Source organism: Balaenoptera ricei, assembly GCF_028023285.1.
Source record: "Balaenoptera ricei isolate mBalRic1 chromosome 7 unlocalized genomic scaffold, mBalRic1.hap2 SUPER_6_unloc_1, whole genome shotgun sequence".
NCBI lineage: Eukaryota > Metazoa > Chordata > Mammalia > Artiodactyla > Balaenopteridae > Balaenoptera > Balaenoptera ricei.
Genome location: NW_026777444.1, coordinates 1,077,624 through 1,101,747, shown reverse-complemented (window position 1 = coordinate 1,101,747; position 24,124 = coordinate 1,077,624). Strand labels below are relative to the sequence as shown.

General features: G+C 37.8%; 1 protein-coding gene across 3 annotated transcripts in view; it reads left to right on the top strand.

The window, feature by feature from the left end:
* Positions 1-24,124, top strand: part of PTPN4 (protein tyrosine phosphatase non-receptor type 4) — a 182,099-nt gene that overhangs the window by 99,983 nt on the left and 57,992 nt on the right. For all 3 annotated transcript variants that reach the window (XM_059912035.1, XM_059912036.1, XM_059912039.1), the window contains 3 exons: positions 5,898-5,961; positions 9,603-9,775; positions 19,716-19,784. In XM_059912035.1, the coding sequence (XP_059768018.1) occupies positions 5,898-5,961; positions 9,603-9,775; positions 19,716-19,784 (306 nt within the window). The remainder of the gene's footprint in view (positions 1-5,897; positions 5,962-9,602; positions 9,776-19,715; positions 19,785-24,124) is intronic.

The window sequence follows — 24,124 nt, the reverse complement described above, 5'->3', positions numbered from 1 at the left end:
ACCTTATAACCCTGCAACTTGGATGTTGTTAGCATTGTTTTTATGGATAAGGACTGGGAAATGCCAGAGAAGCTGACTGGGCCAGTGTTAACAAGTATGATGAGTATGAAGCAGAGCTTTAAATAAACCTGCGTCTTTCAGTTTCTGAAACACTCGCTTCTCACTTACCTCTTCTCTCAAAATTAGAGCTATGTGTAGAAAAAGTAATGTTCCATGTAATAAATATATTCCCTCATTTCTTTCCACATATGGTTATTCCTAAATTATCCAGTTCAAGTTCATACTTTTAAAATGTTGAATACTGAATTGGGAGTTACTTGGATTCTGTAATTAGACTTCAGTAAAATTAATGCTCATCAAAAAACATCATTAGTAAAATAAAGAGGGAAGGAGAGAGTTCTGGTTCCCAGTCCAGCAGGTAAAGACTTTGGAAGTTGTCACCCCTGTCCTCACAAGAAAAAAAAAAAAACTGAAAAAACTCAAAATCAACAACTCTTTTTAGATCCCTCAGAGAATTGAGGACACAGGGCATACTGCAGCTCTGAAAACTGGAGAGACAGATGAATACAAGGAATGACAACTTACCAGGACTGGAAACCACCTCTGTAGCCGCCCCTGGTAGGAGTACGTACAGGGTGATTGACAAATTGCTGGAGACGGAGCAGAGACTAGCTTGGACTAACTTACTTAGGAAGGACCCCTCGTTCTCATGAGTTTTACTACCAGGCACCCCACCAGGATCTCAGGGCGAAGATTGGAGGAAAATCCACTTGCGCTCGAAGGGCAGGGGATGGGAGTTGAGCAGGAAAGTAACCATTTTGAAACATGCTCAGAGCTTTCTGCTCTCCTTAACCAAGATCTGCCCTCAAGGAAATCTGTTTTACCAATACTTAACCAACATGGGTTTTACCAGAGCCTAACCAAGGTGGAGGAAGGGAAGTACCCATTTCCAGCCCTCTCTGTACTTCCTGTTTCAGCTAGGGAGGGGTGAGCTGAGGGGCACTGAAGGGTGCAGCCAAGGGACCCAGACCGCTAAACCCGAGGCCTAATCACAGGACTAAAGACGGGTTCCTCCCCAGCCCCAGACTTAACTGACACATCATCGGGGCTCCTGTATAATAACAAAGCGTCACAACTTAAGTCATTGCAAAGCTCAGGCTAATTAAGAAGGACTGTCTTGGGAAACCAAAAGACAACCAGAGGGACAGAAACCAGGATAGTAGAGCAAATAGCCTCAAGTGCCTGCCTCAGAGACTATTCCTTTGCAACAGTCACAATTTGATTGAATTCGCTCCTGAGGGAATTCATGGCCCAGGGCGCTGCTGAAAATAATAGAGCAGTGTGTTGGCAATTAGAGGAGCTCTCAGCTGGCTGTGGTTCTTGAGAGGATGGGATGGCTCGTACCCCCGGTCATCTCAGCGTTGCTGTGGGCACACCCAGGGCTGTGCTTCCCTGAAGAGCAGCCGCAGAAGCGTAAACTGGAGGGCGAGGGTGAGGGTAGAGTCCGTGCGAGTAAACTGCCGAGTAACAGGAAGCTGGGAAGGTGGGAAACGCGTACTTACGCTCACTGCGATGCAATATGTAAAACATCTGGGTGCCAGCGAAATATTACAGGACACACAGATAAAGGAAAGTATGCCCCATGCACCTGATAAAAGACAAGCAACAGTTTTAAGTATACATGTGCATAATAACACAGTTTCAAAATACATGAAGCAAAAATTAAGGAAAAATAGACAATTCTACAATCGTAGTTGGAGATTTGAGCATATCCCTCTCAGAGCTCAATACAAAAACTAGACAATAAAAAATCAGTTGAAATAGATTCAAGCAGTATCAAATCTCTTGGCTTAATTGATAAACAATACTGAAACTGTGCGACTCAGATTACACTTGAACCCATGGGCGGGGACTCAAAACCAGCCAGAACCCACTGTCTTTTAATTGAGATCACATACCTGGTCTCAGGACCTAATGAAGCTCAGGGTCTTGATGTCTCATAGCAGAAAGAATTCAGCGAGAGGCAACGTGATGGGTAAGAAGTGGATTTATTTAGAGAGAAACACGCTCCACAGACAGAGGGTGGGCCATCTCAGAAGGCAAGAGGCCCCAAAATATGGTGTGGTTAGTTTTTATGGGCTGTGTAATTTCATAGGCTAATGAGTGGGGATTATTCCAGCTATTTTGGGGGAAGGGGCAGAGATTTCCAGGAATTGGGCCACCACCCACTTTTGGCCATTTATGGTTGGCCTCAGAACTGTCATGGAGCTGGTGGGAGTGTCATTTAGCTAATGCATTACAATGAGCATATAATGAGGCTCAAGGTCTACTGGAAGTCGAATCTTCCGCCATCTTGGATCTAGTTGGTTCTTACCAGTTTCTGTCATATCCTATGGCTATGTCATTCATTCAAAGGTCGTGCCCTGCTCCCCTTCCCTCCTGTTTCATTACTATGCCTAGTAACAGCAAAATACACATTCCTTTCAAGGGTACATGGTTTGTTTACTAGGAGAGAAAATATGTTGAGCCATAAAACAAGCTTCAATAAATTTTTTATTGTGTTATAATTAATATAACATTATATTAGTTTCAGGTGTACAGCATAGTGATTAACTATTTCTATACCTTATGAAACAATCAACACAGTAAGTCCCGTTATCATCTGTCACCATATAAAATTATTATAGTTTTATTGACTATATTCCCTCTATATACATTACTTCCCCATGACTTCTTTTATAGCTGGAAGTTTGTGTTCTTAATCCATTTCACATTTTTGTCTTTACCTGCACCCTTTTCTCCCCTCTGGCAACCACTCGTTTGTTCTCTGTGTCTGTGAGTCTCTTTTTGTTTTTTTAGATTCCATGTATAAATGAAATCATAAGGTATTTGTTTTTCTCTTTCTAGTTATTTCACTTTCATAATACCCTCCAGGTCCATCCATGTTGCCATAGTTGGCAAGATTTTATTCTTTTTTTATGGCTGAGTAATATTCATACACACACACATATACAAACACATCACATCTTCTTCATCCATTCATTATCGATGGACACTTAGGTTGTTTCCATATCTTGGCTGTTATAAATAGTGCTGCAATGAACACAGGGGTGCATAAATCTTTTTGATTTAGTGTTTTCATTTTCTTTGGATACATACCCAGATGTGGAACTGCTGGATCATATGGTTGTTCTATTATTAGATTTTTGAGGACGCTCCATACTGTCTTCCATGGTGGCTGCACATATTTACATTCCCACCAACAGTGCACAAAGATTCCCTTTTCTCCACATCCTCGTCAACACTTGTTGCTTCTTGTCTTTTTGATGATAGCCGTTCTGACAGGTGTGAGGTGGTATCTCATTGTAGTTTTGATTTGCATTTCTCTGATAATTAATGATGTTGAACACCTTTTAATGTCCCTGTTGGCCATGTGTATGTCTTTGTAAAAAATGTCTATTCAGGTCTTCTGCCCATTTTTTAATCAAATTTGTTTTTTGATACTGAGTTGTATAAAAAAGTTCTTTATATACTTGGATATCAACCCCTTATTGGATATATCATTTGCAAGTATCTTCTCTCATTTGGTAGGCTACCTTTCTGTTTTGCTGGTTTGCTTCACTGTGCAGAATCTTCTAATTTGATGTAGTCCCATTGTTTATTTTTGCTTTTGCTGCCCTTACCTGAGGAGACATATCCAAAAAATAGTGCTAAGACTAATGTCAAAGAGGTTACTGTCTGTGTTTTCTTCTTGGAGTTTTATGATTTCAGGTATTACATTTAAGTCTTTAATCCATTTTGAATTTATTTTTGTATATGGTGTGAGAAAGTTGTCCAGTTTTCGTTTTTCTGCATGTAGCATCCAGTTTTCCCAACACCATTTATTGAAGAGACTGTCTTTTCTCCATTGTATATTCTTGTCTTCTTGTCATAGATTAATTGACCATGTGAGCATAGGTTTATTTCTGGGCTCTCTATTCTCTTCCACTGATCTGTGTGTCTATTTCTATGCCAGTACCAGACTGTTTTGGTTACTGTAGCTTTGTACTATAGTCTGATGTCAGGGAGCATGATTCCTCCAGCTCTGTTATTTCTCAAGATTGTTTGATTATTCGGGGTCTTTTGTGTTTCCAAACAAATTTTTTTTTTAACTTTTCATTTTATTTTGGAGTATAGGTGATTAGCAATGTTGTGATAGTTTCAGCTGTACAGAAGAGTGATTCAGTTATACATATATATGTATCTATTCCATGCAAATTTTGAAATTATTTGTTCTAGTTCTGTGAAAAATGCCATTGGTATTTTGATAGGGATTGCATTAAATATATAGATTGCCTTGGGTAGTATGGCCGTTTTAACAATATTAATTCTTCCAATCCAAGAATACAATGTATCTTTGCATCTGTTTGTGTCCTCTTCAGTTTCTTTCATCAGTGTCTTATAGTTTTCCAGGTTTTACATCCTTATGTAGGTTTATTCCCAGGTATTTTATTCTTTTTAATGTGATGGTCAATGGGATTGTTGCCTTAATTTCTCTTTCTGATAGTTCGTTGTTAGTGTATAGAAGTGGAACAGATTTCTGCTTATTAATTTTGTATTTTGGGGTCCTTTTTTATGATTTTCATTTCTGTGTTTATGTTGCCCATCTGTTCTTTTTTCTTGCTTTCTACTTTATCCTTTGGAGCTCTTAGCCTGTTAATCATAGTTGTTTTAAACTCCCAGTCTGATAAGTCCCACATTCCTCTCATATCTGGTTCTGATGCTTACTCTGTCTTTACATTGTGTTTTTTGCCTTTTGGTATGCCTTGTAATCTTTTCTTGATGGGCAGATACGATACCCTGGTAACAGGAACGCTGGAAATAGGCTCTTAGTAATGTGGTGGTGAGGTGTCCACGGAGGGGGGTTTTCTGTAGTCCTGTGATTAGCTCTCAGTGTTTTAATGAGCCCAGGCCTCTAGACTGAGCTTCACAGTGTTTCTCATTTTTTTCCTCTCCCCTTGGGTGGGACAGGATGGCTAGAGTGGGCTGGACTTGGGTATTTCCCTTCCCCAGGTCAGGCTCTGGTTAACGAGTTTCCCCCAAAGGTAGGCCTTGTTAAGAGCAGAGTGCTCTGGCCTAGTTCACATGGTTTCTTTCCCTTTCCTTGTCGGAAATCGGAGGGTACTTTACTTTGGTATTTACTGTCGAAATCTATTTGAGCTTCTAGAGCTAAATCTCACAATACCGTGAGGGCCGCCCTATGACTGGGGCCTCTTGGGGTTTTTAACTCTCGGGGTTGACCACGCTGAGCCTTCAACAACTCATAAAATACAGTTCAGGTTTTCCTGCCCTGGCACTGCTTCCTCTGGCAGTTTCTGCTCCTGACTCTTCTCTGGGAAGCTCTGATTCCCTGTACTCAGCTGTTGGTCTCTCAAATCTTGGGGGCAGCAGTTTGCCCTGTGCTCTTCCCTTCCTTGTGTATTTAAGAAGAGTTGTGGATTTTTCAATCTGTTGAGCTTTTTACTTGTTGCCAGGATGGAGTGGTGATTTCCAAGCTCTTAACGTGCAGAAAACTACTTGCAGTTTTAAAGAGTAAATAACTGTATTATTGGTATTCTTAAAATTTTAACTTGTGATATGTGTTTTTATGTATTTCTTTAGATACAAAATTGGGAAATGTATAGTTTACAGCAAATGTTCTGATAAAACTAAGCTCAGTTGAGCATATAAATTCTAATTATTTTTTCACGAAGCACCAAAAACTTTAGATTCTTTATGTACTTTATATATGTATATATAATTAAATATTTAGACATTACTAAACATACAGTTAAAAGATTATTTTTTAATTTTTTTGATTAATATTTTTATCTTTGTTCAATATTTTAAATACTCCAATTCGTTCTCTTTTTATCCAGGTTGAAGATTGTAAAAATTTCTTTTAAGTGCAAACAGTTTTTTATTCAACTGAGAAAAGAATTGGTGAGTTGATCTTATTAACATAAATTAAGTCCTTTAAGAAATAAGTCGTCATTCATTACAGAACTTTTAGTGCAAGTAAACATGTTATTAACACTGTTAATAACTGCCTACTCAGTTAATTAATTCATGTTTTATGGCAAAGTATTTCCCTAATGTTTCTGTGGTTCTGATCAGAAGTTATTCTAGATATCTGTTCTGCTATCTCTTGAACTTAGAAACTGATCTCAATTGTGATGTTCATTGTCGTCCCCAGGGTCCATTCATGAGGTCAGTAACTGATCATTTATATGTCCTTTTTCTTTTTCTTTTTTTTTTTAAAACTAAATCTACAGCACTTCCTTTCACATATGAATACATTTCATTTGGGGGATTCTGAGCATTTAGTTTTGTTCCTAGTTCATGAACGTGTAGTACATTTCCTCCCTTTGTTGGACTAGTGATGTCCTTTTTGTGTATTAAATACAACACGTTATCACAGAAAGTACAGTGTTGGAACGAATTTCATCTTATAAATGATTTTATCTATTTCATCAAATTAAATTAACCTTATCCTTTGACTGACATTACTAGAAGTCTTGACAAATTAATGCACATTTCAGGATGTTTATATGTTTATATGTATATAAAACGTATTCAGGGACTTCCCTGGCGGTCCAGTGGTTAAGACTTCGCTTTCCAGTGCAGGGGGTGCGGGGTCAATCCCTGGTCGGGGAGCTAAGATCCCACATGCCTTGAGGCCAAAAAACCAAAACATAAAACAGAAGTAATGTTGTAACAAATTCAATAAAGACTTAAAAAAAATGGTCCACATCAAAAATACATAATAAATAAATAATAAAATAAAATGTATTCAAAGCCTTAAAATATATTTGAATCAAATGTATTTTATAGAGGATATTGATCTACTGACTATGATTCATCATTTATACTCACAAAACATAGAAGTTTTATTTCAAGAGAGTTTTTATTGAAATAAAACCAACAGAAATTAAGTATAGTGCTTGATAAGTGTATAATATACAATGTTATTATGTAGAACATTACTACCACCCTGGAAGCTGGTATTATTGCTAATGGAGTTGAGGCCCACTAGCAGTCATTAACTCTCCCAAAAGGTAAATATTATTCTCATTTGTATCATCATGGATTAGTTTGCTTAGTTTTGAATTTTAAAATATAAAATCATACAGAATGTTTTCATTTTTATCTGCCTTCTTTCCCTTAACATTGTGAGATTCATCCATGTTGTTACACATAGTGATAGTTTGCTCCATTGCTGTGGAATTCTACTGAATGAATATACCATACATTAGTTATTCATTCTTACTATGTTAGTGGACAGTTTTGCCATTTCCATGTTGTGGCTATTATGATTAATGCTGTTAATGAACATTCTTGTACATGTTTCAGTGAATGTTTAGAGGAATAAAATATAATAAATCTTATCTGGAAACTAGAGAACAAACATTTTACTTTGATAATTATATTGGTAGGAGGCAGTATTTAAGTCAACTTTTCCAATTTGCTTCCCATTATAGTGCTATTGTTGTTAGTAATAATAGTAATATAGTATCTAACATTTCTTAAGGTCTTACTGTGTGCCTGGTAATATATCAGCCATTTTCATATCATTTAATCTTCACAACCATTCTCTGAGGTAGTGTTAGTGCATACAAAGCAACTGTTAAACATAATTAAGAATTCTCTGGTGATCGAGAAGTGATATTTTAAGCATATCATCTTCTGACATCACAGTTTAATATTTATACATGGGCATTTTACTGTATTTTAGTCATGGAAGATATCTTCATGACCTTTTGATAGGCAAAGATTGCTTTAATAGGACGTAGAAGGGAAACTAACATTAAAGGAGAAGATCAATAACTAGAACTGTGTTAAAATTAAGAACTATGTTCGTCAAAAGACATGATTAAGAAAGTCAAATAGCACAGAATATGTGTATAATACACACACACCATGTATGTCCTTGGTTGTATATCCAACCCAATCCAGAAGTACGCTAGTGACTTGAACAGACACTCCAGAACTGAGAATATCTCCGTGGCCAGTAACATGAAAAGCTGTTGAACCTCAGTTAAGCATCAGAGAGATACAAATTATAACCAGCATGTGATCATTTCACACAGCCACCAGAACAGTGGGACAAAGAGATGGGTGAAGCGGTGACGGGGGAGTGTGAGGAGCATACATGCTGGCGGAAGGGAGTGTCTATTGAGCTGATCGTTTTGGGGGACTGCTGGGTGCTACCGGCTAGAGGTGAGCACATGACATTTACGACCCAGCAACAGAAATTTGCACCTACGTGCGTCAGACAAAATACAGGAATACACATAGGAACAACATTTTTACATCACCAAACTAGGAACATTAAATGTCTGTCAACAGTAAACAGATAAATAAACTGTGGTCTATTCGTATGAGAGAATAGTGTGTAGAATGAAATGAGTCAATTACTGCTTCACAATTACATGGAGGAATATAGAAACATAATATTGAACAGAAGAAGTCAGACCTAAAGACATACATGTATGAGTCCGTGTATGTAAAGTTGAGAAACAAGCATGATTAACCTGTGGGCATAAAAGACAGAAGGTGGGCACATGTGTAAAGGTTATCTGGTAGAACGGGAAGACAAAGGGTGCTCAGAGGTGCTGCTAACAGTCTATTTCTGGACCTGGTTGCAGTCACTGTGTGAAATCAGAGCTGTACACCTTGACATGTATGCCTTGCTATAGATAGTTCAGTGAAACTATTTATTTAAATAGTAATTTGTGCCAAATTTTTAAAGAAAAATTAAATGCTTCTGTTGCTACTTATTTTAACTTTTTAATTAATTAATTTATTTATTTATGTTTGGCTGTGTTGGGTCTTTTTGCTGCGCGCGGGCTTTCTCTAGTTGCGGCGAGCGGGGGCTACTCTTTGTTGTGGTGCACGGGCTTCTCATTGCGGTGGCTTCTCTTGTTGCAGAGCACGGGCTCTAGGCTCATGGGCTTCAGTAGATGTGGCATGTGGGCTCAGTAGTTGTGGCTCGCAGGCTCTAGAGCGCAGGTTCAGTAGTTGTGGCGCATGGGCTTAGTTGCTCCATGGCATGTGGGATCTTCCCGGACCAGGGCTCGAACCCATGTCCCCTTCATTGGCAGGCTGATTCTTAACCACTGCGCTACCAGGGGAGTCCTTGTTGCTACTTATTTTAAAATAAGAATTTCAAAATAGTGTTCAGAAGTACTGAATGTTTTTATTTACTTATTTACAATCTAGACAGATTTATAAGTTTAGAGATATTGTTGAAAGGTGTGTCGATGTATCTTAAAGTTTAATTTGTGGGCCAGGATTGTATTTTGAAATAATTATAGCTACTAAGTTTTGAAAGTAGATATATATCAATTTTTAAATTTGTTTCTAACTGTGTTCTAAAATAAAAGTTCCTATGAGTTGTGATATTACCGAATGAGGTCCACATTTTCCATTAATTTTACTGCTTTTTTATTGGATAAGCAAAAAAGACACAGGAAGGGTTAGTGTTTGTAAGGGTACAGTATTTACCTGTAAAAAATAAATTAAATGGAGCATTAGATCCTGACATTCTCATGATATTCTCTGCATTTTGTCATTTATTACAGCATGAATCTAGAGAAACATTATTGGGATTTAACATGGTGAATTACAGAGCCTGTAAAAACTTGTGGAAAGCATGTGTAGAACATCACACATTCTTCCGTTTGGACAGACCACTTCCACCTCAAAAGAATTTTTTTGCACATTATTTTACATTAGGTTCAAAATTCCGGTATTGGTAAGTATTGCTTATACTTTGATACTTCAGTGTTGGATTTTTTCCTCCCTTTAAATAAAAGTCTAGTTTACTGAACCGTAGAATCTGTTACTCATGCGCGCCTACTGAGTCAAAATCTCTGCAGAGTGTGGCCCCTTTGTCTAATCAGCAGAAAGTTCTGTAGGTTCTCATCATAAAGCCAGACTTGAGAAACCTGTTCCATTACCTATATTCCAGGTCATTATTTCCTAAAGTAAATCAACTGTATTTAATTAGTTACAATCTACTCCTGCTATAATTTCCATTGTCTTTGTTAAATATTTGTAAGGTGACTTTATCGTGAAGAAAATATGTAGATGTGGCCCAGAAAAGATTTGTATTGTAAACCTCAAGCATTTATAAATGCCCCATTTGTAATCAGAAAAAAAAAACAACAACAGCATAAAGCGTAGTACAGGATATACCATTAAAAAACACATCCTCGCACCGTGATGAAGAGTGGCCCCCACTCGCCGCAACTGGAGAAAGCCCTCACACAGAAACGAAGACCCAACACAGCCAAAAATAAAAATAATAAATAAATAATAAATTAAAAATTAAAAAAAAAAACAAAAAAACACATCCTCCTTCCAAATAAGTGGTAAAAGTAGCCCAAAAATTCAGTATCAGCACTTAACTGGAATTAAGGAAATTGTAACCATAAAAAAGGCACAGCAGATTCTTAAGTGGCTTGATGTCATGATTGGCTCCCCTGTCACCATCCTAAAAGCAGTACTGGGAAAGTAAGGTGTTGGTACTTGTAAATTTAAAGGTAATTAGGTTTAGGGAATGAGAATGACATCAGTAGTGAGAGTCGGAAAAATCAAAAAGTCTTATCTATTGGTACTAAATCTTAGCAGGTACAGAAGAAACCTCTAGTGAGAGAACAGTGCAGACCATACTGGTATTCCTTCAGTAAACTTAATTCCTTACCTAAACGACCACCGGGGTTGTTATACAAGAACTATACTTAACTTTAGCAGAACTCTTTCTTCCCTCTGACCTTGAAAATACGACGTACATGTCAATATACACACACCACTTCACTTAGGCAACAAAGAAATTAATAGAATGTAGTAACCAACCTTTAACCATAATTTAAACCAGTCTCAGATGAAAAAAAAAAATCAAGTAATTTCCCCAAACTATACCACAGAAAACAGAATCTAGTTACGATGACTACAGATACCAAAGACATTTAAAGAAACCAGTTTGGGAGAAAATCATCCCTGAAACAGGAAGAAATTTCTACCTAGATATTAACAAAAAAAAAACTGGCTCAAGGGACTTGCCCAGCGGTCCAGTGGTTAAGGCTCTGCACTTCCACTGCAGGGGGCATGGGTTCGATCCCTGGTCAGGGAACTAGGGTCCTTCATGCCGCATGTTGCAGCCAAAAAAAACGAGAACAAAATAAAAAAGAAGGGAAATTTCTCATCATGGAAGTTGAAGCACTAAATAGTAAATGAAGTAATTCTTTAAAAAAAAAAAAGCTCAAGGACTATCTAATTAAAAAAGAAAATACTGGTTGAGGGCAGCAACACTTGCCATTCAGGCTGTTATTGCCCTTGGGGGAATATGGACCTAGTACTGGCAGATTTTACATTTTTAAAACAGTTTTATTGACATAGAATAAGTTACCATATTTGAAGTTTAAAATTTCATGTTTGGAGACGTATATACATCCATGCACCCATCACCACAATTAAGACAGCAAGCCTATCCGCCCCGGGATTTTCCTCATACCCCTCTGAAACCCCTTTTCTCTCGCCTCTCTTTGTCCCCATGTATCCGCTGGTCTGCTTTCTGTTTCTATAAATTGGTTTGCATTTTCTAGGATTTTATATAAATTGAAACATATATTTTGCATATTCTTTACATATATATTACATACTCTTTTACTTGGCATAATTATTCTGAAATTCATCTATGTTGTTGCCTGGATTGATGGTTCATTTCTTTTTATTGTAGGGTAGTATTCCATTGTGTAGATATAACACATTTTGTTTATCCATTCACTTAATTATGGATATCAAGTGGGTTGTTCCTCTGTTTGGCTTGCTTCCGGACTTGGGCTATTACAAATAAAGCTGCTGTGAACATTGATGTGGAAGGGTTTGTACGGACATTTGCTTTAAGTTCCCTTGGTTAAATACCTAGGAGTGGAATCGCCGGATCTTATGGTAGATGTATGTTTAACTTTGCGAGAAACTGCTGGTCGTTTTTCCAAAGCACGTGTATCTTTTTACATGCCCACCAGCAGTGTATGAGAGTTCTAATTCCACCAGATTCTTACCACTGCCTCCTGGTATCTTTTCATTTGACTAGTTTTCTGAAGAGCATGTAATTTTGATAAGTTCAATTTACCAGTTTTTTCTTTCATGGATCTTTCTTTTGGTGTCATATCTTTGCCTAACCCAAGGTCACAAAGATTTATTCCTGTTTTCTTCTAAGAGTTTTACAGTTTTAACCCTTACATTTAGGTCTATGATCTATTTGAAAGTAATTTTTGCATATGGTGTGAAGTATGGATTGAAGTTTGTCTTTTTACATATGGATATCCAGTGTTCAAGCATTTTTTGTTGAAAAGATTACTCTTTCTCCACAGCATTGCCTTTGCACCTTTGCTAGAAATCAGTGGTCCATATTTGGGTGGACTTATTTCTGGACTTTTTAATAATAAGTCTTAAGTCCAGTAGTATTAGTCTTCCAACTTTGTTCTTTTTAGAAGTTGTTTTGAATGTTCTAGGCCCGTTGCAGTTTCATCTGAATTTTAGAATTAGCTGATCACTTTCTACAAGAAAGACTTCTGGGATTCTAATTGGAATTGTGCTGAAACTATAGATCAATTTCAGGAGAATTGACATCTTAAAAATACTGAGTTTTCTCTACTAGAACTAAGCAGTGAATTTGGTAAGGTTGCAGGATACAAAATTAATGCACAGAAATCTCTTGCATTCCTATACACTAACAACGAAAGATCAGAAACAGAAATTAAGGAAACAACCCTATTTACCTTCGCAACAAAAAGAGTAAAATACCTAGGAATAAACCTACCTAGGGAGACAAAAGACCTGTATGCAGAAAACTATAAAACACTGATGAAAGAAATCAAAGATGACATAAACAGATGGAGAAATGTACCATGTTCTTGGATTGGAAGAATCAACATTGTGAAAATGACTATACTACCCAAAGCAATCTACAGATTCAGTGCAATCCCTATCAAATTACCAATGGCATTCTTCACAGAATTAGAACCAAAAATGTTATGCTTTGTATGGAAACACAAAAGACCCTGAATAGCCAGAGCAATCTTGAGAAAGAAAAATGGAGCTAAAACATAGGAAAAACACTCTTTGACATAAACCACAGCAAGATCTTCTCCGACCCACCTCCTAGAGTAATGAAAATAAAAACAAAAATAAACAAATGGGACCTAATTAAACTTAAAAGCTTTTACACAGCAAAGGAAACCATAAACAAGACAAAAAGACAATCCTCAGAATGGGAGAAAATATTTGCAAATGAAGCAACAGACAAAGGATTAATCTCCAAAATATACAAACAGCTCATGGAGCGCAATATCAAAAAAAACAACCGAATCAAAAAATGGGTGGAAGACCTAGATAGGTATTTCACCAAAGAAGACATACAGATGGCCAGGAGGCACATGAAAAGATGCTCAACATCACTAATTATTAGAGAAATGCAAATCAAAACTACAGCGAGGTATCACCTCACACTGGGCAGAATGGCCATCATCAAAACTACAAACAATAAATGCTGGAGAAGGTGTGGAGAAAAGGGAACCCTCTTGAACTGTTGGTGGGAATGTAAATTAACATAACCACTGTGGAGAACAGTATGGAGTTTCCTTAAAAAACTAAAAATTGGGACTACCCTGGTGGCGCAGTGGTTAAGAATCGCTTGCCAATGCAGGGGACACAGGTTCGATCCCTGGTCCGGGAAGATCCCACATGCCACGGAGCAACTAAGCCCGTATGCCACAACTACTGAGCCTGTGCTCGAGAGCCCGCAAGCCACAGCTATTGAAGCCCTTGTGCCTAGAGCCCGTGCTCTGCAACAAGAGAAGCCAGCTCAATGAGAAACCCGCACACCACAATGAAGAGTAGCCCCTGTTTGCCGCAACTAGAGAAAGCCCGCGTGCAGCAACGAAGACCCAACGCAGCCAAAAATAAATAAAATTAAAATAAATAATCATATCTTCAGAAATGTATGGATGTACTTATAAAAAAAAAAAAAAACTAAAAATAGAACTACCAAATGACCCAGCAATCCCACTCCTGGGCATATAGCCTGAGAAAACCATAATTCAAAAGGACACATGTACCCCAGTGTCCATTGCAGCACTATTTACAGTAGCCAGGACATGGAAACAACCTAAATGTCCAATGACAGATGAATGGATAAGGAAGATGTGGTACATATACGCAGTGGAATATTAGCCATAAAAAGGAACGAAATTGGGTCATTTGTAGAGATGTGGATGGACTTAGAGTGTGTCATACAGAGTGAAGTAAGCCAGAGAGAGAAAAACAAATATTGTATATTAACGCATACATGTGGAATATAGAAAAATGGTAATAGATGAACCTGTTTTCAGGGCAGGAATAAAGATGTAGAGATAGAGAACCGACGTGTGGACACAGGGGAAGGGGAGGGTGGGACGAATTGGGAGATTAGGATAGACATATATACACTGCCATGCGTAAAATAGATAGCTAGTGGGAACCTGCTGTATAGCACAGGGAGCTCAGCTCGGTGCTCTGTGACTACCTACATGGGTAGGATGTGGGGTGGGGTGGGAGGGAGGTCCAAGAGGGAGGGGATACATGTATACACATAGCTGATTCACTCCATTGTATAGCAGAAACTAACACAACATTGTAAAGCAATTTTACTCCAATAAAAAAAATACTGAGTTTTCTGACTCATGAAACATGGTATATCTTTTTTTTTTTTTTATACACTTCTCAGCCCTCTGGGAGCAAGCTTTTTTTTTTTAACATCTTTATTGGTGTATAATTGCTTTACAATGGTGTGTGGTATATCTTTTTATTTACTTAAATGTTATTTCTCTCAGCAATGTTTGTAGTTTTCAGCATACACCTCTTTCACATCTTTGCCAAATGTATCCTTAATTCATGTTTTTGATGCTATTATAAATTGTCTTATTATATTTTAATTTCAGATTGTTCATCACAGTTAATTAGAAATACAATTGTTTTTTTATGTTGATCTTGTTTTGTTAAACTTCGCTTTTACCTCATTTATTTTAGGAGCTTCTTTTATAGTTGCCGAAAGATTTTCTTCCTAGAGGCTAAAAACAGTCTTAATTTTTCCTTTCTATTCTGATCCTTTTTATTTCTTTTTCTTTACTTGTTGCCCCAGCTAGAGCCGCCAGTCTAGTGTTGAGTAGAAGTGGTGAGAGCAGATATCCTTGTCTTGTTCCTTATCTTAGGGGAAGACACTCAGTATTTCACTATGAAGTGTGATGTTGGTTGTGGGCTTTCACACATGCCCTATATCATGCATGTTGAGGCAGTTCCTCTATTTCGCATTTGTGGGAAGTTTTTATTAGGATTGGTTATTGGTTTTTGTCAAATGCTTTTTCTGCAGCTATCACAATGATCATATGGGTTTTCTTTTTAGTTGTTTATTTGATGAATTATATTGATTGACTTTCAAATGGTAAAGCAACCGTACATTCCTGAGAGAAACCCCACTTGGTTATGATCTGTTATCCTGTTTATATATTATTTTATTTAATTTGCTTACATTTTGTTTAGAATTTTTGCGTTTATGTTTGTGAAGGATATTTCCCTTTAGTTTTCTTTTGTAATGTCATGATCAGGTTTGGTGTCAGGATCATTTTGGCCTCATTGAATGAGTTGGGAAGTATTTCCTCATTTTCAGTTTTCTAGAAGAGTTTCTGTAGTAATATTATTTCCTTTTAAAATGTTTGATAGAATTTTCCAGTTCTGTTCTTTCTAAGGCAGAAGCGTTATTTATAGGAGGCTTTTTGAACAGCACATTCAGATTCTTTAATACAAATGAAGCGGTTCAGGTTTTCTCTTTCTTCCTGGGTGGACTTTGGTCATGTTTTTCAAGGAATTTATCTGTTTTGTCTAAGTTCTTGAGTATTTTGGCATAAAGGTTGTAATATTACCCTATTATATTTTCTTTTTTTTTTTTTTAATTAATTAATGTATTTATTTATTTACTTTTGGCTGTGTTGGGTCTTCATTTCTGTGTGAGGGCTTTCTCTGGTTGTGGCGAGCGGGGGCCACTCCTCATCGCGGTGCGCGGGCCTCTCACTATCGTGGCCTCTCTTGTTGCGGAGCACAGGCTCCAGACGCGCAGGCTCAGTAGTTGTGGCTCACGGGCCCAGTTGCTCCGCGGCATGTGGGATCTTCCCAGAAGAGGGCTTGAACCCATGTCCCCTGCATTAGCAGGCAGATTCTCAACCACTGCGCCACCAGGGAAGCCCTACCCTATTATATTTTCAATATCTCTAGAATCTAGTAAGGTCATTTCTCTCATTCTTGATATTGGTAATTTCTGTCTTCTCTCTTTTTCCCTTATCAGTCTTGTTAGAGGTTTATCACTTGGGATTAAATATTTTTAAACACTGTGAATGCTAAATAAAACCTTTCTTCAGGTTTGTATGTAGCTTATGGGCCACCCTTTGTCTGTCAAATCTTAAAGGAAAAAAGTGACCGAAAAATACTAAACCAGGTTCCCGTTCAAGTCTAGAGTCAGTAGCTAGGCAGTATCAAATATACAAAACCTCAGGGAATATAACATCTCTGAGCCTATTTTGAAAAAAAATTTAATGGTAAAGTTTAGCCATCCAAGAGAGAATTCAAAATGACTCAAGAAGAATCTTGGTGAAAGAAGTCAGAATAAAGATTAAATTCTTTAAACATGGAACGAATCCTTGACAACTATGAGAATTATAACTACAGAATAGTATTAAAATGTTATAAACTTGGACAAAGTAAAAGTAATAATATAACTAAGAAAGCAAGAGGAAGCAGGGACTAGTGAACTATGTGAATCCATATTAACAAAAATTAAATATTAATACACTAAGTTTTTAAGGTTTTCCCTGACCTTTTTATTCTCCTCCTCCTCCTTCTTTTTTAAATGAACGGTAGCCTTTTTCTTTCCTTTAATTCAAGAGAAATCCATTTAATATTTTCATTGTGGCCATATATAGCATAATCACATTGTAATAGAATTATATCCATATTTGTAGCCTTTTCTATGTATGTATAGAGTTTCAGAATGATTTTTGCCTGCTCATAATAGAGATTATTTCTTAGGGGTATGGCTGTGGCTAAATCTGTTTGTTTACTTTTTTTGTTATGCTTTTCGATATTGCTTGAATTACTTACAAGAAGCCTGCATGCTTTCACCAATTGGTATATTCTCATTGTTCTTAAGATAAGTAGCTTGCTGTCAGAATTTAGTGTTTTTAGATTATGTTACAGTTTTACATTTTGTTCTAATTATACTAAACCCTATAGAATAATATGGATAATATGACATATAAACACTTCATTTTTCCCTCATATTTGAATTTAATCTTTATATTTTTATTATGAAATTCAACTTGTTAATTCAGCCTTTTGAGTAATAATGTCCCATTTGAATCCTCTTTCCTGGAAAATTACTCTACGAGGCAGTTGGTTTCTAACACAGGTGTTAGGAAGGCTGGGAAAACAAAAGGGAGGGGGTTGGGAGAAGCAGCAGGAAGAATGGGTAATGCCCGAGGGTCAGAAGCTTGTGTTACTCTGGGCTGGAGCCACGAGCTGAGACCTGCTGCTGCCCTGGTGAGCTGCTGCCCTGGGTTCTGGATCACCGGGGCGGTGCTGCTTTGGTCAGGGATGGCGTCCTCTGCAGGGTTCTGTTTCTCTCTGTGCCCTGTGCCTGCTGCTGTTACAGCGGCTGCCAGCATCTGACGGTCACCTGCTCCTGATCCGCTCCGCTTTCTGATCTCCCGCCAGAAAAAAGGCGGGACCGACAGGAAGCCAGCTTGCAGGGGAGCCTCCGAGACGCAGGGCGTAGCAGACAGAGCAGGGCGGGACTGAGGCCGGGCAGCCCGGCTAACGTGAAATTACATTAGTGTATATAAGTAAGCCGCAGATGTCTACGGTGGTAAAAGCTAGACTTGATGTTTATAGTCCTTAAGAACTTCCAAAACGTATCCAAAATACTTTCTAATCACCAAAATGATTAATAATCTTGTGAGCGGTGTAGGAATGGCAGCATGACAAATGTTTATCTGGATACAGTCCTATCCCTAATGGATACACATGAGATAAATGCTTTTCCTCCTCATTATAAGCAATGGTTGGGAATACTAGCACTCTTGTCATCTCTCACGAAGACTGAGAGATGGAATTTGGAATATCGGGGGATTTAATACTTCCTTTACCAGCCTCCTCACGCACACCCCCCCTTGTTGTCTCTGTTCCAAAATGCCCAGGGGATTACAGTCCTTGTTCTAATGTGGAAGTACAAAGCAGTGGTGAACCTCAATCTGTTACCTTGTTCACAGTTGAAAGTATAGCTCATTCTTCTTAGAGGAAATATATCATCTTAAGACACATCAACTTATCTGAATTTTAAAATCGTGACAATGTTTCTGACTTTTCCATTAAAACTTGAACAGAGGGCTTCCCTGGTGGCGCAGTGGTTGAGAATCTGCCTGCCAATGCAGGGGACACGGGTTCGAGCCCTGGTCTGGGAGGATCCCGCATGCCGCGGAGCAGCTGGGCCCGTGAGCCACAACTACTGAGCCTGCGCCTCTGGAGCCCGTGCTCCGCAACAAGAGAGGCTGCGACAGTGAGAGGCCCGCGCACTGCGATGAAGAGTGGCCCCCGCTTGCCACAACTAGAGAAAGCCCTTGAACAGAAACGAAGACCCAACACAGCCATAAAAAAAGAAATAAATTAAAAAAAAAAAAAAACTTGAACAGATGTGCCATTCTATTCACATTTATCTATACTTGTCCATAGAAGATGATCTTAAAATTGCTTACTTATTGGCTTTGGAAACCTATATTTGGCTGCTTTTTTATATATTAAATTTCTATCTATGTAAGTGGTTATATTTGATATTCTAGACATTTATGTTCATTCACTCAAATAATGTGATGTGTCAAGTAACAGATTCTCTGAGAACCAAGTTTTTATTTACAAATTTGCTCTTAATGCATTGGAGTACCACAGAGGAAGCTCAGTTCCCAGGCATAAACGGTGTGCTTGGGAGACCAATCAGCTTCAAGATAAACCCCTGTAATGCCCAACTCCCAACCATATTCTGACCTTCATTCCTTCTAATATAAAAATATCTGGGGTTGCCTGTATCTGGACGTGGAGGGATTTGAGGATGTGTCTGTGATCATTATCAGTAGGTGAGGAGGAAAAGCTTGCCCAAGGAAAGAGCAGTTCTTCGAGATCTCCCCATGTGTCAGGCCCTTGTTGAAGGAGTAGTAAAGACACTAGCCAAACCGCAGACGTGGCAGGAGGGCAGGGCTTAGATGAGCTGGGACAGAGCAACCTGTTTCTGAGTCTAGAGGGAGTGCCTTTCCAGGGCATAACAGAGGAGGAATTCCTCTCAGACAGAATTACTTCTTTCATACTCACTCCCAAACAAAGGAGTATCTGAACACAGAGTGTCTTTGGAACACGTCCTTGTTCATTAACGGAAGAAGTGTAGTTAAGCTTCATCCATCCAGGTAGAAGTGGAATGTAGTCCATTCTTTCCTTCTTACCCTCTGCTAGAAATGTCTTGTCTCTTATGTAATTGTAGTGTAGTCATGCTGTGTGTTGTCATTTTATCTTGTAGTTCTCTTTAAGGTTTTCTTACTGTACGTATTTATCTATTTCAGTGGGAGAACTGAAGTCCAGTCAGTTCAATATGGCAAAGAAAAGGCAAATAAAGACAGGGTGTTTGCAAGGTAAGCCACTTCTAATTCAGTGTCTGAATTTTTTTTAAAGCCAGGTTAAAATTGCTAAAAACTTTTTCCAAATATGATTACAGAATTATCACATGATTCCTTCTTTAATTAAATGATAAATTATGTTGAGCGAGTAATGAAATAGTTTGTCTAGTTTACTCAATCATTTTTTTTTAGTGGACCAAGGATTGTAACCCTGACTAAGCAGAATCAAGTATTATATTATTAATATAACATTTTGTTGGAAGGCTTGTTTCCCTTTGGTTAACATTTTTGAGAAACATAGTGACTCATCTCATATATTATCCAGCCCATTTCTTCTTTCTTTAAATCATATTGTTAAGAAATAAGTTGCTTTTTATTTGGGTGCTATTTTGTTATCTTCATTTTTTAAGATCTGTTAATAACCAGTTTGCTTTTCAACAAGTGAAATGACATGATCAGATTTATGGTTTAGAAAATAGTTTTATAAGCAAGAATAGAGAATGAATTAGAAGTAAAGGCTGGGTACCCAGAGACCAGTTAGGTTACTGCAGTAATCCAAATGAAAATAACAAAGGCCTGAACTAAAACACTGACAGTGAAGTGGTTAATAGGGAACAAATTTGAGGAACTTATTTTGCGGGTGGAACAAGCACAAGTTGTTGACCAATTGGTGGAGGTGTGTGAGAGACAGGAGTATCTGGAAAGACTTGTCAGCTTGGAGTGACATAAAATGGACAGGGGTTACAGGAGAGAACAGATTTGTAATAGAAGAGGTTAAATTGGCACAGGTCTAGTTTGAGATGCCTGAGCAATAATCTAACCAGATTGTCCAATAGATGATTAAAAACTCAGCCGAGAGGTCTGACGAGGGAGAGTGACCAGATTGGTGGCAGCTAATCTTTACTGAAGACCTACTGTGCCGAGCATTGTTTCAGGCCTTGGGAACACAGTGAAGAACAAGGTACTGCACTCTGATTGGTGGAGCAGACGCCTAGTATAGGTGAGGCCTGAGGCAGGGAAGGCCCTGAGCCGGAGCCAGTACTGGGCAGGGTGCACACGGCAGTGCTGCAGGAGATGGCTAGACGGGCGGGCAGCGGCCGGAGTCTGTGTGGCCCTGTGCTGGGAATGGTGAGGACTTAGGATTGTAAGTGGAGGCCAGGGGGACTGGGGGCGTGGGAGGGATATAAATTGACTTGCATTTTAAAAATGTGGTAGAGTTCTTGTGCTTTAGAGTGATAAACTGAAGTATCTACAAGTATCGTATGGTTGCTGGGATTTGCTTCAGAATAACTGGGGGGCGAGGTGAAACACGATTCTCATGATGATGCTCTTGAACCTGGGGCCTGAGTACACAGGGTTTAGCAAACTCTTCTTTCTACTTCTGTTTATATTTGAAATGTTCCAAAATAAAAATATGGGGGAGGGTGGGAGATTAGCCTGGCTGCTGGGATAGAATCACTCTGTGGGGATGTGAGTGGAAGAGGGTGACCAGTTAATCTCATAGTGGCTAATGCTTATTTTGTACTTACCTGTGCCAGGCAGTGTTTGTATATTAGCTCACAACCCCCAAACTCAGTGAGGTAATAAATCCATTACAGATGAGAAAACTGAGCGAGTTTGAATAATTTACCTGAGATTATACAGAGAGTGAGGGATGCAGCAAGATTCTAACCAGGCATCCCAGGTTCTTACCCACACTTTTAACCTCTGTGCAGTAGTTTTTGCTGTTCTGCGTGAGACATGTGACGCTTGACTCCTTCCCTGCCTCAGATGTGAAAGGTGATCCCGTTATTGTCTGTCTCCTGCACTAGGTAGGATGTCAGCTCTAGGAGGACGGGAGTCTGTCTGTCTGAATTCACCACAGTAGCCACAGTTCTCTAGTGAGTGGGGTATGGTAGATGTTTTTAAATGAAGCAGTGTATTTTCAGTGAAAATGGCTTGGAGAGGGTGAGTCTTTAAAGAGGTCATGAGCTTAGTGTCTGCTGCCAGTGGAGGCCTGAGAGTTTTAATAAACGAGAAGTGGAGAATTTTGCTTTTTACTTTAATTTTGCTCTCAGTCTTTGTCCGAAAGACCTCCTGCTTTGTGTTTCTAGGCTAAAAAGCTGCTGTTTTTTTTCTTTCCTCTAAAAGCAGAAACTGCTTTATTGCTTTCTCTACTCCACAAATGATGGCTCATTTTTTTTTTTTAAAGCTCCAACAATGCCAAATAACATAAAGAAAAATCGTGACCCCAACACAATCATTTAAAATTGTTTTGTATTTACTATTCAAGATTTTGCCATGTATATACTCGCGGATATTGATACGTATGTCTATATTTTGTTTTAAAAATTGTTTCATACTTTTTCTTGCTTGTTTTTATCACTTAGCATATCATAGGAATTTTCTTTGATGTTGAAAAATCTGCTGTCGTTCATGTCAGTAAATCTTAAACACTTAAGTCCTTTTATCCTGAGCTGTAGATTTAATTGCAAGATCCTTCCCTTCGTCCTGCCACTGGTCCGTGTACACAGTCAGAGTCATTTCTGAGGCTGAGGCTGTGCCGGCACTGTGCCTGGAATGCTTGTAAAAATAAAAAACAAATAATATTACAGGTTCCTTGGAGTAAGGGCATTTGAAACAAAAAAATCATTAGAACATGATTTTTATGTGTTTGAATAATAAAATGTACTTGGGTTTTTAAATTTTCCCCTTCATTCCTGGCTTACCCTCATCCTGATTTGTCTATGAATGATCTGTCCAATTGGAAAATTGTCAATGAAAAATGCCTTGATGTAGGAAAGATTTCGCTGGTCAGGGCATATAGCATTTTGCTGTGATAAGTTTAACTTGAATTTGAATGATGTAATTCATTTCAGCATTTGTTCAAAAAAGTTTTGAAATTGATTTATTTTGGCTTTATTTTTAGATTTATTGAGGGAAATATTGTCAATTTCTCTATTAAATATAAATCTTGGTGTCATATTAGTGGCTTAGTTATTTCAGAAGGGAGAAAGAAAGAAAGTAAAAACACAGAGATGTCTGCCCCAATAGATACGGCTGCTGAAATTACTCAAATTCCTCCTTTCCACAGTCATAGATACTCTTGTTTCTAGTTAGAAAGTACTAAGGACCTGTACAAAGGTAAAATGTACAGTAAAATGTTAATTTGAAACCATTTTCCTTGAAATTGCTCTTGAGAAAGGAATAGTTCACTTCCTATCAACTTTGTTTTAACTTAAAATGTACATATTTATTCTAGGTCTTAGTACTATAACTTTTTTGCAACACTCCTTTCAGACTTGTTAAAATCAAAGTAAATATTTTTCTGATTCTTCTATGTTAAAACAGCACCATAACAAAATATTTGCACTTTTTTATTCTTTTCCTAACAAGAAGCTTAACTTTTTGTCTTGCTTGATATTTGTAAAAATACTGAACATGATTTCATAACTAGTTCTACTGTAATATGATATCCTAATATGAATACCAAATCATAGGTGTGTTTACGTATTAATGTTAATATCACATGCAAATGACTTCCTTTATTTATATGTGTTAATGCTTTAATATTTTGAGCATATCAGATTTTGAGAGATATACATATAGTTACACCTGCATCTTATTAGTTCATTTTTTTTTCCAGAGCAGTTCCCAATACATTTTATTTTATTTTATTTTATTATTTATTTATGTTTTAAATTTAATATTTAAAATTTTTTTTTTAATTTTTATTTTATATTGGAGTATAGTTGATTAACAGTGTTGCGTTAGTTTCAGGTGTACAGCAAAGTGATTCAGTTACACATATACAAGTATCTATTCATTTTCAAATTCTTTTTCCATTTCTGTTATTACAGAATATTGAATAGAACTCCCTGTGCTATGCAGTAGGCCCTTGTTGGTTACCTATCTATCTATCTATTTATTTATTTGGCTGTGCCGGGTCTTAGTTGTGGCATGTGAACTCTTAGTCGCGGTATATGGGATCTAGTTCCCTGACCAGGGATTGAACCCAGGCCCCCTGCATTGGGAGCGTGGAGTCTTAGCCACTGGACCACCAGGGAAGTCCCTGGTTATCTAATTAAAATATAGCAGTGTGTGCATGGGAATCCCAAACCCCAGTCTATCCCTCCTCCCCCACTTTTCTCTGCCTGGTAACTGTAAGCTCATTTTCTAAGTCTGTGAGTTTGTTTCTGTTTTGTAAATAAGTTTATTTATATCATTTTTTTTAAAGATTCCACATATAAGTGGTATCATATGATATTTGTCTTCCTCTGTCTGACTTACTTCACTTAGTATGATAGTCACCAGTCAGATAGTTCTTCATTTTATATATGCATTATTAAAATGTGAAATTGTTTAACAGGTTATCT